Genomic DNA, 16210 nt, shown 5'->3' with positions numbered 1-16210 from the left:
GCGGGGCCACGGGGCTGGGGGGGCATCACGGGGACACTGGGGACACGGGGACGGGACAGCGCAGCCGGCAGCCAGTTCAGGGCACTGGCACTGGGCACTGGAACTATAAGGACTGGGACCAGCTGCTGGGCACTGGGGCACTGGGTGCTGGGACCGGGCACTGGGTGCTGGGACCGGGCACTGGGTGCTGGGACCAGGCACTGGGTGCTGGGACTGGGCAGTGGCAGTGCTGGGTGGTGGGACTGGGCGCTGGGTGCTGGCAGCAGGTACCAGGACTCAGCACTGGGACTGCCCTGAGCACTGGGACCCAGCAAAGGGGGAACTGGGACGGGGGACTGGGACCTGACACCGGCACTGGGCACCAGCACTTGACTCTGGGACTCAGCACCGGTGTAGGGCTGGCCTCGGGGCGCCGGGCAGATGTGTCCCCTGGTGGACCAGCCCCAAGCCCCACTGCCCACAGCAGGGGGACACCGCGACGCGGTGATGTCCCGGTCCCCAAGCCCCACGGGGCACCGGGTGCCAGCAGCATCCCGCCGCAGCACGTGGCAGCAGGGTGACAGCAGGGTGGTGGCAGGGTGACAGCAGGGTGACAGCAGGGTGACAGCGGGGACTGCACGGGGTCCCCGCTGGGCTACGGGGATGGGACAGAGCGCGGGGGCTTTGCCGTGACATGGCTCCGTCCGTCCGTCTGTGGGTGCCGGCTGCGGGGAGGGGGCGCAGGGACGGGGCCGTGCTGGTGAGGAGAGGTGCCAGGGGGGCGAGCGTCCTCCTGCCAAGTCCCGGCCCCGCTCCACCTGCTCCAGCCATGGGCCGAGGCTGCCCGGGACCCCCAGGACCCCCGGGGCGGGGGCCGGGCCAGGCGGGGTGTGAAGGCCGAGCGGAAGGGAGGGAAGTGTGAGGCGCTCCCCTCCGCCAGCCCCCTGACGAATTTCCTTCCCAGGCATTAATAGACTCGGGCGGCTTTGAAATTTTATTACCCATAAAATTGACAACACGCTGGGGTTTTCCTCCCCGCTCCGCGTTAACGCTCACTCCCCCCCCGGCCCCCTCCTCCCCTTAACAGCTCGGGGGCCCCCAAAATAAATACCAGAGCGCGGCCCCTCCTCCCGGCGTGCGGAGGGGTCCCGCGGCCCCGGCCCCAGCCCCGCAGCCGGATGCGCCGCGGGGCCTGGCCTGCCCCGGCCGCTGCCCCGGCCCCTCGCCACTCCGTTATTATTATGATTTTTTCCTCCCTCTTTGCCTCCCCGTGGCAATTGTGTGGGTTTTTATGGTTCCTGAACAGAAGGAGGGAAAAGGCTTTGTAGGCAGCGGAGCCATAAAGCTCTCGGCCTCCCCTCGCCCGCCCCGGCCCCCCCCCCCCCCACCCCCCCGGGTTTAATCCAAAGCCACAACCCTCCACAGCCCTCACCCCCCCATTTTTTTTAACTGCAGAAGAAACCCGGGAAGGTTAATTGGGTCCTAAAACCATTTATGGGCTACCCCTGACCCCCGCGACCTCCGGGGTGGAGGCAGCTTAATGAGGGGCGATGGAGGCCGGGGCGCGGGGGGCACGGCCCGCGGGCGAGGGGCCGGGGGGTGCCCGTGCCAGCGCTGCCACGCCAGCACCGGGGCCGCTCAAGGTCAGCGGGGAGCGGGGGCCGTGGGACGGGGCCGGTCGTGGCGGAGGCACCGCCGGCACGTGGCCCGCTGCGGGGCGATGGGGTATCCCCGGGGCGCCGCGGCGGGCGAGGGGTTAAGGGGGCATTTTGGGGAGGGGGAGCCCCAAATCCGTCCGGGTGCCTCCGCAATGGGAACAAAGAGCGGGGCGGGGGGCTCGGGGCCGCCCCCCTCCCGGCACATACTCAGCTGTGACCGGTGTCCCGGTAACCTTTATCCCCCGTTGCCACAGCGACGGGCCGAGCATCCTGGCACCGCCGCAGCCCCGTGCCAGGAGCAGCGCGGCGTGGCAGAGCCGTTGCGGCCCCCCCCGGCGCCCCGAAGCCCCAACACCTGGGAAGCCGGGATGAGGCGGTAAGAGGCTCGGCCGCAGCTTCAGGGTCCTGCACCGCCTCCAGTGTTGGTGTCTCCCACCTGGAGACCCTACAAAAACAACCCCAGTGGAGCTGTCCTTGCCGCGGTCCGGCTGCGGCGAGCCTGGAGCCAACCCCGTGAATCCACCGAGGATCTCGCTGTGGGACCCTGGGGACCGAGAGCCCCTCGGGGTGGCCACCGGCACGTGCTGGGGCAACGTCCCCCCAGCCACCGGTGGCGAAGCCGCCAGGGCTCGGGGGCACCGCGTGCCCTAGGGAGGGGATGGGGCAGCGCAGGGGGAACGTGCTCGGGGCCGGTCCCGGGGGAGCGCGGGTTTAATAGGGGGCTTGTGCACAGCAAATTGCTGGGAGGGGTTTGCGCGGTGAGCGCCCGCGGCCCCCCAGCCCCTGTCACTTTGGTTTATGTGAGCCGCGGCGGGGGGGGAGCGCGCGGGCCACATGGCGGATGGATGGCATTCCCGGGGCTGCGGCCGGTGTCGTGACCCCGATGTGTTCGGGGAGGCCTCGCGCGCAGCAAATGGCCCCGCGCTGCAGCTGGGTGCTATTAAACCTGACCGGTGCGTGGCAGGGGGAGGGGGCTGCGCGGGGGGGGGGGGGGGGGGGGGGGGAAACCCCCCCCCCATGACTTCACACAGTGGTTGGGCGCGCGGGGAGGGCGGGCGCGGGGCCGGATCCACCCAGGGTGCTGCTGCCAGGCTGGGGGAGGGCGGCTGGGTGCTGGGGGTGCGGATGCTTGGGGGTTCCTGTCCCCAGGGATGCCGCTCGCCCTCGCCTCCATGCCCGAGAGCGTTGCCCAGGGCAGGCGGGGTGGTCCTGCTGTGGTCCCAGGGCGAAGCAGCCTCCCCAGCAGCTCCAGGGCCCCCGCACTGCGCCAGGGCGAGCTCAGCACCACGGGGCCCTTCTCGGCACTTTGCCGCGCGTTGAGCTGCTGCCCTCCGGGACTGCGGGCGCACGGCGGGGGGATGCTGCGGGTCTGCGCCCGGGGGACGTACCGGGGTGTCTGGTCGAGGCTGCTGCGGGTCTGTGGTCCGGGAGGCTGCGGGTCTCCACCTGGGGGATGCTGTTGGTCTCTGGCTGAGGATGCTGCGGGTCTGTGGCCAGGGAGGCTGCAGGGCTCCGTCTAGGGGCTGCCGCGGGTCTCCGGCTGCAGATGCTGCGGGTCCCTGACTGTGGGCAACGGGAGGCCAGGAGCTGCTGCAGCCCCAGCCGGTGGCTCTGCAGGTGCTCCGGGACCGGAGCCCCCCGCCCCACTCAGCCCGGCCCCGCGGCCCCGCAGGGGATCATGAATCCCGGTGACACAGGGTCAGGGGGCAGCCCCGGGACCTTATTGCGAATCGAGGGGAAATGACCCCCGGGGCGGCCTCTGACCCGACCTTCAACTCCTAATGACCGAGGAGGAGTTTACACCGGCCTGCGTGCGGGAGGCCTGGCGCAGGGGGGTGCCCAGGGGTGCCGGGGGCTCGGTGGGGCGCAGCCGGGGCCACCCCTGACCCGTCCTTCCTCCCGCAGCCGACCCCGTGGTGCAGATCGAGGGCAACCCCCACTGCTGCTTCTTCAACTTCAGCCCCAAGATCATGTTCACGAAGGTGGTGAAGGCGCAGCTGTGGGTGTACCTGCGGCCGGTGCAGCACACCTCCACCGTCTACCTGCAGATCCTCCGCCTCAAGCCGGTGACGGAGGAGGGCAGCCGCCACATCCGCATCCGCTCGCTCAAGATCGACCTCAACTCCCGCATCGGGCACTGGCAGAGCATCGACTTCAAGCACGTGCTGCAGAACTGGTTCAAGCAGCCGCAGAACAACTGGGGCATCGAGATCAACGCCTTCGACCCCAACGGCAACGACCTGGCCGTCACCTCGCTCGGCCCCGGGGCCGAAGGGCTGGTAGGTGCCCGCCGCGGGGATGGAGCCCCGCGGGAGCTGGGGGGGACCCGGCCGGCACTGGGGAGCTGGAGGGCAAAGGAGAGGAATGGGGATGGGGGTGGGTGGGGAGGGCAGCTCCATGGGGCTGGTGACAGCTCTGCGGGGACGATGACATGGCCATGAGGCTGGTTTTAGCTCCACAGGAATGGTTCTGGCTCCATGGGGATGGTTCTGGCTCCATGGGGGTGGTTTTAGCTCCACAGGAATGGTTCTGGCTCCATGGGGGTGGTTTTAGCTCCATGGGGATGGTTCTGGCTGCATGGGGGTGGTTTTAGCTCCATGGGGGTGGCTCTGACCCCATGGGGATGGTTCTGGCTCCATGGGACCGCTCCCAGCTCCCTGGGGACAATGACAGCTCCGTGGGGCTGGTTATGGCTCTGCTGGCTTCGTCACAGCTCCATGGGACCAGTTACAGCTCCAAGGGGCTGCTCACAACTCCGTGGGGACAGTGACGGCTCCACAGGGCTGGGGACAGCTCTGCGGGGCTCCGTGTGAGCCAGGGAGCCGGAGCAGTGGGACCACGGGGCTAGGGGGCTGCAGGGCTAGGGGGCTGCAGGGCTCTGGGGCCGCGGCCAGGGCTGATGCTCCGCTCTCCCCCCAGCACCCCTTCATGGAGCTGCGGGTGCTGGAGAGCAACAAGCGCTCGCGGAGGAACCTGGGGCTGGACTGCGACGAACACTCGACCGAGTCGCGCTGCTGCCGCTACCCGCTCACCGTCGACTTCGAGGCCTTCGGCTGGGACTGGATTATCGCCCCCAAGAGATACAAAGCCAACTACTGCTCGGGGCAGTGCGAGTACATGTTCATGCAGAAGTACCCGCACACCCACCTGGTGCAGCAGGCCAACCCCCGGGGCTCGGCGGGGCCCTGCTGCACCCCCACCAAGATGTCCCCCATCAACATGCTCTACTTCAACGACAAGCAGCAGATCATCTACGGCAAGATCCCGGGGATGGTGGTTGACAGATGTGGATGCTCTTAGACCCCCGCTGGTGCTGCCCCCTCCGCCCCGGGCCCCACGTCCAGCCAACAAACTCATCTTTTCTTCCACTTTTTTTTTTGTTGTCGTTGTTATTTTTTTTTATATAATTTTTTAAAGATACAAAGAACAAGCATTGAAATTCCTTTGAATGTTGGGGAAAGAGAGCGAGAATAATAATAACAAAACAATCCGGCGGAGAAACGCTGCACCAAACCTGCGCTTCGACATGCATTGTGCAATAAGCAGACGTACGGAGAAGGGAGGGGGCGGCCCCCCCGGCACCGCCACCGCCCCGGCACCACGCGGCTCCTCCACCGGACACCTCTGGCCCCGGGGGAGAGCAGAGGGGAGACAGCAGCGGCGCGGCGGACGAGCGGAGCCTGCGTTCCTCCGGCGGCAGCGGGGATGGGGACGCGGCCGTGCGTCCCGCGGCGAAGGTGACATCCGAGGCTGACAGCGGGGGGAAGGCTCCTGCCCCAGTTCCCCTCTCGGAGCGAGGACTGCAGGATCCGGCCCCGGGACGGCTCCGCCGGGGCACGGCCACGTGGGCGCAGGCGGCAGGTCCGGCCCGGGAGGAATCCGTCTCCCTCCTTTAATTTATTTATTTATTACGGACCCTCCTGGCCGGCGCTCTGCCACGGGACACCCCAGGCTGCCTCCTCCCCGCCTTCGCGCCACCATCGCCGCGCCGGGCACCACAACGGTGGAGCTGGCGCAGCCCTCGAGGTCCCTGCGTGCCCCCAGCCCTGTGCCACCCGCAGCTGGAGGGGTCCCGGCTGCCCCCCTGCCCTCCTGGAGCAGATCTGGCCCCAGCGGGACGCTGCTGGGGGGACTCAGGGGGACACGGCCGGGGGGGCAGCCGCGGTGCGGGGTTATCTGGAGGCGGCACCAGCCAGAATTGGACGGAGGCTCTGGCTGGGGAGAAATTCCGCTTATGCGGCACATTCGCCTCCCCCTCTGCCCTCGATGTTTGGATTATTTTCGCATGAGAACAGGATCCTGCTTTCTCAAGAGTTCATCTGCCCCTGCTGCTCCGGCGTCTCCCCTCCGCGGCCGCAGTGATGCAACCGGCCCTGGCGCCAGGCGGCCGCCGGCCCCGCACCCCCCCCGGTCCCCCACGCACCGGGCACCCCCGCACCCCCCACCCCCGGATCCACGGGACGGAAGCCGCCGGCTCAGGGGCAGCACGAGGAAGACCCCGGACCTCGTCCCTAGCACTTATCCAAAGGGTGCTGGAGCGCTCCGGCCGGGCGCCGCACCCCAGTCCTCCCACCCCGGTTGCCGTACCGTGGGGTGGGGGGCGCGGGGAGAGACCCCCCCAGCCCCGGCCGGGCCGTCCCCATGCCCCACGCAGCACTTAGGGACAGCTCAGGGGTTGGACACGCGCCCTGGCCAGAGGACACGGGGTGCTCAGCACTTGTCCCCCGCTCCACGCGCCCCTCAAACGCTTACAAGGACGAGGCTGCCCCGGAGCCCCCCAAGCACTTAGGGCCCGGAGCGCGTGGGGTTCCCGGAGCTCGGCAGCCGCTCTCCGGCCTCAGCGGCACGAGGGAGGCGGCACAGGGCTGGATCCACCAGCGCCAACACCAACCCGGCTGCGGGGCGGGAGGTCGGTGCCGCAGCCCCAATCCCTGCTCTTCAGTGCCTTTGGGGGCTGCCAGCGCCGCCTCCGGAGCCGGCAGGGGATGGGGGGGAAACAGCGTCCCGCAGCACCCCGGGGGGGGGGGCTCGTCCCGGAGAGGTGGCACTCAGGGGGCATTTCGTCAGTCCCCATCGTGGTTGCACCCAGCGCCCGCCACCATCACCTCGTCCCTCTGCGTACGACACCGCTGGATGCGGCCACCGGTCAAGGACGCGCTCGGGCGGAGGAGCGGCAGCGCCCAGAGCTGGGCGCCGGGAAAAGCCAAAATTTGCTTCAGAGTGAACTGGAAAGGGTGCAGGGCCGAGCGTGCTCTGACACTTGTCCGTCAGCGCAGCCTCGAGCCCCGCACAGCCTCGTGCCCACGCGCTCGGCACAACGCGGCTGCTCCCCGGGCACCACTCACGGTGCTGCCCACGAGACCTGGGGTGCGAAAGGCGGCGGCGGCACCGGGGCGGCCAAGCCCGGAGCCATGCGAGGCGGCGGATTGGGAACCACGGCCCCAAAACCCGGCCCCGCTCCCACAAAAGCCCCCGTGCCCACCGGGGTGGCCGCAGCAGGCAGGTGGCGCCGGAGAAGAACTGGGACCAGTGCCCCGCGCGGACTGGTCCCAGCGCCGGACCGAGGGCAGCGGGCTGGGCGGCGCAGCCCCAGCAGTATGTTATTATTTACACTGTGTATTGTTACTGTGCGTAATGTCCTAGGTTCTTTTTGTTCGTTTGTTCGTCGTTTCGTTCTGTTTTTTAATGGGGTGCGGGGGGACGCGGCGGCGACTTCGCGAGGGCGACGGCTCAGGACAGAGGCCACGGGAGGGAGGGGGGACGTGGCGGCTTCGCATGACCAAAAGGCCGTTGGTGGTCGGGGGGGGGGGGGAAGGGGGGGCGTTTTTTTAATCACATGACCAAACACAGCACTTGAACATCAAAAAATAATAATAATTAAAAAATAAAAAATAAAAATAAATAAAAAAAATATTTAAAAACAAAACAATACACAAATCGGAGCGTTCAGAGCTTTCAGCTCCCGTCCCGCACTGGGGGCTCCCACGTGCCCGGAGGTCCCAGCCCGCCCTGGGCCCCGGCGTTGCCGTCCCGCAGCCACCGGAGGCTCGGCCTGGAGGGCGGGAGCGACAGAGCCTCTGTGCTGAAATCCCCCGTCAGGTGAGGGTCCCATTTGCACTACGGAAAGGAAAGGAGGAGAGGCTTGGTACAGGATCCCCTGCGCCGCGCGGCCGAGGTGCTCCCACGCCCGCGCTTCCTCGGCGCAGTTGCCCCTGTCCCCGTGCCACCAAATCCCCTGGGGACGGGGACGGCGCGAGGTTCCCCCGCAGGGGCTCAGTCCCCTTCCTCGTGCTCTTGCCTACCTCAGGGGCTCCGGACGACACCCGAGGCTTTACTCACAGCGCCCCTTTTATTTTCCATCCTGGGGACACGCGGGCACGCTGCGCCCCTGGGAGGAGGATGCAGCGCGGCCACCGCTCGCCCGTGGGAGAATCGCGCACGGATGCGGCCGAGCAGGAACCGAAAGCAGCGGGCACGCCGGCGTCCCTGCAAAAAAAATAAAATAAGATAATAATAATATCTGGGGAGAAGCGACAGGAAAGGCAAAAAAAAAAAAAGAAAAAAAGAAAAAAAAAGCTCAGTGGTCGTCTCAGTTACCGTGTTGTATAAATCACGTTCGTTCTGTATCTTGCGTTAGTCTCTGGTGTATACTAACCGCTGCTTCTTTCCCAGTTCCTTTTTTTTTTTTTTTTTAGACTTTTTGTACAATAAAAATTTATATAGCCAAAAAGAAGAGAGGAAAACAAAAAAAAAAAAAAAGGGAAAACTGCTGAGAAACGCGTTTCACTTGGGTTCCTTGTCACCACGGCGCCCACCAGGAGCCCAGCTCCACACCCAGGGATGCTGCAGAGGGGGGCCCACATGGCCTCCCCCCATCCCCGGCCCCCATTTCCCTGCAGGGTGCAGGATCACCCCCAACCCTCCCAGTGCCACTCGCTGGTGGAGGCACAGGGGGGTATGAGGAGACCCCGGCCTCCAGGTCCTCGCCTCCCTGCCCCGCGCCGGGACCACCGCTGCCTCCCCGTCCCCGGCGGGTTCAGCCCCCATGCTGCGTCCCTGCGTCACCGCAGCCCTCCAGCACCACGCGCCCCGTCCCGCAGCCCCCCCATGTCCTCCCTCGAGAGACTCTGCCTCGATCCAGCGCCCCCAGCCTTGGCTGGCTCGGGAAATATGTTTCCTGATGCTTCTCATTTTTCCCACGCTCCCTGCTGCCGGCCGCGGAGCAGTGGATGAGCGGGGAAGAAATCCGCCCTAACGCCCGCGCCCCGCTCGGTCCTGGTGCCAGAATCGCGTCTCCCCCCCTCTCCCCAAGCCCCCCATGAACATTTGCCTCTGTGCTTCAAAAACCACGCTGAGAACCAGCCGGGCAGCACGCAAATGCCCCCAAACCCATCCAAAAGGGCCGGGAAGAGGCGTCCCCATCCCACCAGTGCGGCCCCGGCCTCTCCTCGCCCCAGCCCCGCTCCTTGGCGCCTTCGCCCCACGGAGGGGACGCCGAGCACGTGGGCGCCGGCGGCCTCAGCTGCCTCCGCTCCACGCTGTAAAGCTGAGATTTACAAGTGGCCGGAGGAGACCAGAGCCGGGCAGCCTTTATGGAGCCTCATTAGGAGCTGCAGGTATGCCGAGAATGTCGCAGCTAATTACAGCTGGGCTCGGCGGGGGACAGGGGTGCGCAGCTGGGGGGGCGCTGAGGTCGCCGGCCGCGGGGCCGGGACGGAGCCGCGAGGTTCTTGGCACGAGCGGGGCCCAGGCGCGAGGGCTCGGCTCCAGCGCGGAGCCCCGGGGTCGGCCAGGTCCCAGGCCCCGGCGGCCCCGTGGAGCTGCGCCGCTTCCCGGCTCTCGCGCTCCCTGTGCCGGAGCCAAGGTCCCTTCCCAAAGGCCTGGGGACGCGTTCGGCGGCTGCCGCGTGCCCCCGTCCTCGCTGCCCCGCTGCTCCCCAGCTCTGCTTGCTCCATTGGAGACTCCCCGAGCCCAGCCCGGCTGCGGGCAGCTCCAGGCAGGGCTGAGGCCCCGGCCACTCACAGGACACCAAACCTGCGCTGATCTGGGGAAGAAGCCCACCCGGCCTCCTCCAGACCTGGCTTTCCCATGGATAAAACCCCCGGAGGGCTCCGGGACCTGCGCAATGGCACCGGCACCGAACCAGAGCCCGGGGCACCAAACAGCGGTGGCGGCGAGGTCCGGGGCACCCCCACACCTCCACGTGCTCGCTGCTCCTGCACGGGCACCGCGAGGTCCCGGCCCCCTTTGTTTGTTTGTTTTGGGGACGATGTCAAGAGTTTAACGAGCGCGCACCTTTGTTCCGGTCACGTCTCCCCGAGGCTGCACCCCACATCAGCGGCTCCCCGGCCACCGGCTGACCTAGTTCCGAAACCCAGGGCAGGGCTGGGGCCGGGGGGGGAGAGAGGGACAAATTAGGACAGGGACGTGCGGGGGCGACCACCCACAGCTGCACCATGACATAATATGGCTCCCTAACCTTCCCCTCCGCTGCCTAACAAGACTGCCCGCACGCAGCATTCACAGTAATTAAACCATCAACAGGGAGCCTGGCTGGGATCCACCGACCTCGCCACGTCCCGGGGAGACGCCGGCGCGGGGCACGGTGCAGCGGCAGCACCGGAGGGGACCGGGTGGCTCAGCCCTTGGCCACGGCACTTGGGGACGGGACCGTGGGGTCCTCGAGGTCCCTGAAGCATCCCATGCCCAGGCACGGGGCGGCGAGTTCCTCGCACGGGGCGTCCCCTGTCCTCCCCTGTCCCCCAGCGGATGCATCCGTGGAACCACCACTGAAGCAGGGAAACCTCGGGGGGCCGACGGCACCGACCGCCCCCACGCCTCACCACCGCTCGGGAAGGGCAGCGCTTGGGTTCCTCGGGGCAAGGAGCGCGGAACCGGTGAGTGGAGAGGGAAAGCGAGGTCCTGGCAGCCCTCCTGCAGCCCCGTGGAGAGGCTCGGCCGCAGGCTCAGCCCCGCGCTCCCAGCCCCATGCAGGGGCTTACCGGCCCCACGGTGGCGCAGGTGGGGGGCAGCCCCTCCGCTCGCCCCCGCACACGCCGGGCTGCACTCTTTTGTCCCCTCATTTCCCTGAATTTAAACAAAAGACGCTTCCAACCCACCCAGGGAGGCGGCGGGGAGCAGGGCCGGGCGCCGCGGGGAGAAGGGGCGCTGGCACCGGCTCGGGACCGAGCCCCCCGCGCACCGAGCCCCCACCTCCTCCGCAGCCCCCACACTGCGCAGCCCCACCGCTGCTCCCGCCCCCGGCCCCCCCCAGGCCTGACCTATAGTCCCACTCGCATTTACAGCCCAAGCGTCTGCTGTGAAAAGTGACTTCATGCTGAATTTGGGCACTGCACGGCGTTACCAGCTCTCACGCTGCAAGCCCCGGCCCTCCTTTTCTTTCGCTCGCTTTCCCACACTTTCCCCCGCTCATTGTGTGCCCGCTGCTTTTTTTCTTCGCCTATTCAGCCCAAATTAGTCACGAGCAGCCCCCAGCTTGGAGAGGAAAAATAAATTAGGTGGTGTTTTAAACACAGTGTGATTGGAACGATTCTCCCCTGCACCCAGGAGGGGAAAGCCCGGCCTTTGAAAGATGCGGCGTCCTCCACCAACAGCCCCCGCGCAAGGCCCCGGGAGCGGGCTGGGGACGCGGCCCCGCGTGGAGCTCACCCCGATGCGGTGCCACGGCCAAAGGAGGCTCAGCCCCGGCCAGGGGAGGGGACGGGGAGAAGCTGGACCCAGCCCCACGCCATGGGAAGGACAGCGCGGGACACGTGGCCGGGCACCAGGTCCCCGTCCTTGCTCTGGGAAGGGGACGGCACCGGGACCCCCCGGGTTTGGTTCTCGGCTTGATGAGGTTGGAAGCCCAGAGAAGCAGCTGTGACGAAGCCTCGGATGCCATGAGAGCTCTGTCCATCCCCGCTCGGCTCTCTGACCACCCGTGGCTCCCGGCACCCACACCAGCAGCCAAGGGAAGCCCTGGCCCTGCTGTCCTTACGTGCCTCAGCGGCTCCAGCCCCGACATCCGTCCGTCCGTCCGTCCGTCGCGGCTCCATCCCGACCGCGCGCTCCGGCCCCGAGCGCGGCCGCGCATCAAACCGACAGACACCAGAATTGCCTTGGAGAAGCAGTTTTATTATGAAACCAAGAACGAAATGCAGTGTTTGCCCTGGCACACTACAAAACATCTCAAGCAAATAACCAGCAGAAGGATCGTGAGCCAAATAGAAAATACATCTTACAAAATCCGGCATACAAAAACCAAACCAAAACAAAAACCCAACGGAATAAAGTTATTACATTAAATCGGGAGAGAGCAAGGGAGCTTCGATTCACTCACCCACCAACAACCCAAGACACAACGAAACCCGGACCCCGTGGCTTTTAGCTGCCCTTTGGGAAAGTAAACAAACGTCCAAGGTATTGCTTAGAGTCACTGAGGGCACACACATGCAGTCGGACTGCAGACATTAGTGGAACAGAAGCCGTTTGAAGACTTCTACGTTAAAAAAAATATATATATTGCTTATTGAGAATCAGGTACAAGCCTCTGAAAAGCTCCGTTTGTACAGACATCCGCTGTTCTGACATCCTAAGGAACTGAGCGTGGACAACGCAAACGCCTTTCCGAGAACAGGTTACAGTCAGAAATAAAAACCCTACAACTTCAGCAAGTCTCCAGACAACAGAAGGGTTTCAGCCAGAATGCCCAGCCAAAAATCCAAGCGGAGGCCTGGACCTGTGCCTATACCTGGGGCCGAGGTATCCGTGCGAGGGAAAGCACTGCACAAGGTGTAGCGGGAACGAACGCTTGCAACTGGAACTCATTCTCTACGTACAAAGAAGGAAGGAAGGGCACCAGGCGGCTGCTCTCGCTGCCGGTCCGACGGCCACCGGCCTCGGGCTCCGACGCTTCCCCGAGGAATTCTCGTTGCGGCCCCCTAAGAACGGAGGTGCCCTCGGAAATGCCGCAACAGGCGGCGGCAGCGCTGCCTTCCGCGGGACCCGGCCAAGGTTTTGCCCCTGCAACGGTCCCGGGTAACGCAGAAGGAACTGCCTTCTGCACGGCGACCGAGATCTTCTGCCCTGAACGCAGGTCCTAGGGCAAGAGCGGTGCCCTCCCGCCCCCTCCGGCAGCTCGGAGAAGAGCGAGGCTTCTTCAGCAAGTGTGCGAGTCAACCAGCCCGCCAGCTGCTCTGAAGCAAAGAGAGGAGAAAATGAAACCCAGCCTGAGAACACGCTCGGACAAAGGGATTCTGCCGCTGTGTTTAAGGAGAGAAATGTATCGCTGACCTTAGGGAGACCTGGAAAACGAGCACGAGACGCCAGGAGCCCCAGAGGGGCCGGATAAACGACGCGGTCAGAACGGGCTCCGTCTGCAAGCACGCTGCTACTCTTCCCTCCTCGTTCTGGGACACCGGTCTCGATCTAAGGTTAACCGGCCACCCCCGCTCTGCCGATCCCTGCTAGCCTCACCCTGGGAAGGAAGGCAGCTGCAAAACTGCCCCGAGCGCCGGCTACCAAAGCGCCACTGCTCCTCCGTTCCTGAAAACACGAGACCAAATCCTTCCCCGCCACACAACCTGCCGGGGCGCAGAGCGGAGCCCGCATCCCACGTCGTGCTCTCCCGATGAAGCGTCCTTGTCCCAGCCGCCGACACCGCCGAGCCTCGGGGCGCGTTTTCACAAGGTAAAGGAGGAGAGGACCAAGAGACGGAGGCAGCATCGAGACAGCAAACACCAAACACTTCCAACAGCTCCTCGCTCCCGCAGCAACCGTGAATTCTTAACCCGGAGCCGTGCCGACGACAGCCGGGGAAGGACCAGGCTGCGGGACTTCGGGCTACCAAAGATGCGATAAGAACAGTTCCTTCTTTTTGCCCTACTTCTTTTTTAAAAAAATCGTAACTTGAAAGAGTAAGTAGCACAATCATACAACTACGGGGGGTTCCCTGTCTACCCATCACTAAAACCTAGAGGAACAGAGTGTGAGAGAAAGTGGGGGGAAAGAGAAGGGAGGAGGAGTATGCACGCACTCGAGGCACACTGCAAGTGGGGGGAAGCTAGGGAGGGCCGGCATCAGACAATCCCAAAGCGCTCTGCTCTTTTCCTCTTCTTTGCCTGCAAAAAAAAACAAAGAAATAGAAGAAAATTCAAGACCAAGACCAGCGAAGGAGTCCTCCTCAAGCCTCGCCCAACCTGGCGGAGGATTTCCTAGCACCCCGGCGTGGGTAACAACGCCGGTGCACGGCAGCTCCAGCCCCTTCCCGAGCGCGCCGACACAAAGCCCGTCGGAGGGGAGGGTTTGTGCCGCGCTTGGCAGGGAGCTGTGAAGGTTTTATTCTAAGCCTGGGACAAAGAGAGCCCCCAAATCCAGTAGCAGAAATATACAGTGCCTGAGATACAGTGCCGCTGAAGTCACTTCATCTTGCTGGCAACGCGCTACAAAAGGGTTGAGCTGGGAACAATGCCTACTTTAGAGGCCTAGAAACCCTTCCAGGCAGTGGGGAGGTGGGAAATGTAAAAGGGCAAAGGGTTAACACTCGCCTATTCATGGAAAAGGTGAGAGGGACACACTCAAACGCATTAAATATACTATTGCGTCTCTCAGATATGCCTTTAAGCCGATACACGAGGGGCGTATAAATCTTAATTTTTAGCAGGATAAATAGCCTGGGGGCAACAGAAGCCCTAATCAAGAATCTCCAGGGGAAAGGTGCATTTGAGTGCACACAATACTAGTAAAAAGACCTTTTTGTTCCAGGCACAATCTCCAAGTGACCTAACGGAAAAGCATGGAATCCCTCAGCCCAGCCGCCCCCTCCGCGCGGGCCGCGGGGGCTCATTCTCCCAAGCTCGGCGGCAGGCTGGGAACGCCGCTCCGCGCGGGGCGGCGCTTCTGCAGCGAGCTGAGAACGGAACAAAAAGGCCCCTGCGCCCCACCTGGACCGCCGAGGTGGCTCCCGGGGGAGCAGGAGAAACCCGCTTCTGGTTCCAAGCCCGGAGCCACCTGGGGAAGCAGTTCCCGAGCCCCAGCAGCTCGTCCTGCCGCAGCCGTTGCTCGTTTGTTAACGAGCGGGTCCCCGTCCACGGGGAGCCCCCGGGCCCCCAGCAGCGGGGCGCTCGATGCCTGCGCCAGGGAAGGTGGCTGCGGCCCCCCCCCAGCTGCACGTGGGGCTCCCCGGGGGCTCCCCGTGTCCGAGGAGGACACGCTAGCCCACGCGGCGGCTCGGAAGGGTGTGAAAGCAGAGGAAAGCCTAAAACAGCACAAACGTGCCCCTGAGGAGGTTACACATTTAAAAGATGGGCCAAAGACACGGCAGAGAGAAATGCCGAGGGGACGGAACAAAGCACGGAGGAGAAAAGCTGGAAACGGGGTCAGTATCTCAGTCCTCATTATGCTACGCAGTCTCTGGGGCTTTATTCTCAACGAGCAGAGGGCCCAGAAGCATCCAGGCCGCGGGGAGCTGCGGAGCACAAGGAAGGGGAGCAGCAAGACGCCTGCGGCGGCCGCTGCCCACCCTCCCGGGAGGGGGACTTCACCTCTGTGTCCTCTGTAGCTCCAGCCCCGGCTGAACTCGTCACGATGCCGAACCGCTCCTTCCTCTTCTTCAGCTTCTCGTCTTCTTCACTCTGGCACAAAGAAGGATGGGAATTTATTTTGCTGGCATGGCCCCGAGGTCCCCGAGGTCCCCCCCAGGGGCCGCAGCCCCCAGGGGCCGGCCCCGGCTGATGGTTTTCGCAGGTGACCTCCCGCCCGCTGCACTCGACGCCCCTTCTCTTGGCAACGCTTCCATTTGGAGATGGGAGCTCGGCGCTCGCCCCATCTTCCCAAGTCCCTTTTAATTTATTTCCAGCCTGAACGAGGCAAAATCCCCCCTGACATTTCCCAGAGCCGTCCCTGTTTTCTCGAGGTTCTCCAAAGAGCCTGCAGGCTTTTTTTTTTTTTAATCTCTGCTGCCATCACCCACGCTGATGTCCTCATCAGCGGTAATAGCCCCAGCCATCATCGCCCTAAAAGCCTCAACGCATCCATTTTCTGTACATTTATCCCTCGCTCTGGCCTCTTCTGGGTTTCTACAGCTCAGGCCAGCTGATTGCTTGGCTGCTGCTGCAGTTCCTCCTCCCTCCCCTGCCGTTAAGTGCATCTCACAGCCTCGCTCCCCGACCCGCTGGACGCATCTCGCCACCTCCCCGCGAACCGCGGGCTGCCAACACCACCGAGAAACTCATGGGGTGCCACGAGGGCCACAGGGGCGTCGTTTTAGTACAATTTTTTTTTCCAAAGGGCCTCAAATCCCAGTGCTCCACCCGCATCCACTCCGATTGCCCGCAGGGCAGCGGGACTGAGCCGCACCCGTTTGCAGTCCGGGCTGCGAGCGCAGAGAGCAGCGGGGTTTTGCCCCGGGTACAGCCGAGGTACGTGCAAGGTGCGTTCGATGTTACCGAAGGTAAACGTGATTTACCCCAAAGAAGGAAGGGGAACAACCCGCCCACGGCGGCACCTGACACGAGGGACACCAAGGAGCCCCAGCTCCGCGGGAGGCCAGCAGCGGCCGTGGTCCGAGCGGCACG

The 16210-nt window shown here is 64.7% G+C and overlaps 3 protein-coding genes across 5 annotated transcripts in view; 2 read left to right on the top strand and 1 right to left on the bottom strand.

Moving 5' to 3' along the window:
• The first annotated feature begins 3173 nt into the window (after positions 1 to 3173).
• On the top strand, positions 3174 to 5126 carry GDF11 (growth differentiation factor 11). The gene is made up of 2 exons (XM_035308854.1): positions 3174 to 3916; positions 4557 to 5126. The coding sequence occupies exons 1-2, from the start codon at positions 3608 to 3610 to the stop codon at positions 4935 to 4937; spliced, it is 690 nt and encodes a 229-aa protein (XP_035164745.1). The 5' UTR covers positions 3174 to 3607; the 3' UTR covers positions 4938 to 5126.
• Positions 5127 to 8354: 3228 nt separating this feature from the next.
• The window catches only part of LOC118155532 (translation initiation factor IF-2-like), a 13939-nt gene continuing 6083 nt past the window's right edge, over positions 8355 to 16210 (top strand). The window contains exons 1-3 of one of the 3 annotated variants that reach the window (XM_035308853.1): positions 8355 to 9253; positions 10182 to 10534; positions 11205 to 11891. In XM_035308853.1, the coding sequence (XP_035164744.1) occupies positions 8956 to 9253; positions 10182 to 10534; positions 11205 to 11489 (936 nt within the window). In that variant the 5' untranslated portion in view covers positions 8355 to 8955 and the 3' untranslated portion in view covers positions 11490 to 11891. Of the gene's footprint in view, positions 9254 to 10181; positions 10535 to 11204; positions 12518 to 14711; positions 14715 to 16210 lie in introns of those variants that run through there. The other 2 variants (XM_035308852.1, XR_004745906.1) reach the window with 2 other exon arrangements.
• The window catches only part of SARNP (SAP domain containing ribonucleoprotein), a 27111-nt gene continuing 23949 nt past the window's right edge, over positions 13049 to 16210 (bottom strand). Inside the window, exons 10-11 of the mRNA XM_035308855.1 lie at positions 15179 to 15268; positions 13049 to 13756 (exon numbers count right to left, since the gene is read on the bottom strand). Of these exons, the coding sequence (XP_035164746.1) occupies positions 13715 to 13756; positions 15179 to 15268 (132 nt within the window). The 3' untranslated portion in view covers positions 13049 to 13714. The remainder of the gene's footprint in view (positions 13757 to 15178; positions 15269 to 16210) is intronic.

This window comes from Oxyura jamaicensis, chromosome 33 (genome assembly GCF_011077185.1).
Source record: "Oxyura jamaicensis isolate SHBP4307 breed ruddy duck chromosome 33, BPBGC_Ojam_1.0, whole genome shotgun sequence".
Lineage (NCBI taxonomy): Eukaryota > Metazoa > Chordata > Aves > Anseriformes > Anatidae > Oxyura > Oxyura jamaicensis.
Note: the sequence above shows the minus strand (reverse complement) of the source record. Positions and strands in the feature narration are given on the sequence as shown.

Excerpts from the sequence above, each read along its gene's own strand:
- GDF11 (XM_035308854.1), top strand. The coding sequence starts at position 3,608 with ATGTTCACGAAGGTGGTGAAGGCGCAGCTGTGGGTGTACCTGCGGCCG. Across the intron at positions 3,917-4,556 it reads GCCCCGGGGCCGAAGGGCTG|CACCCCTTCATGGAGCTGCG; the intron begins GTAGGTGCCCGC and ends CTCTCCCCCCAG.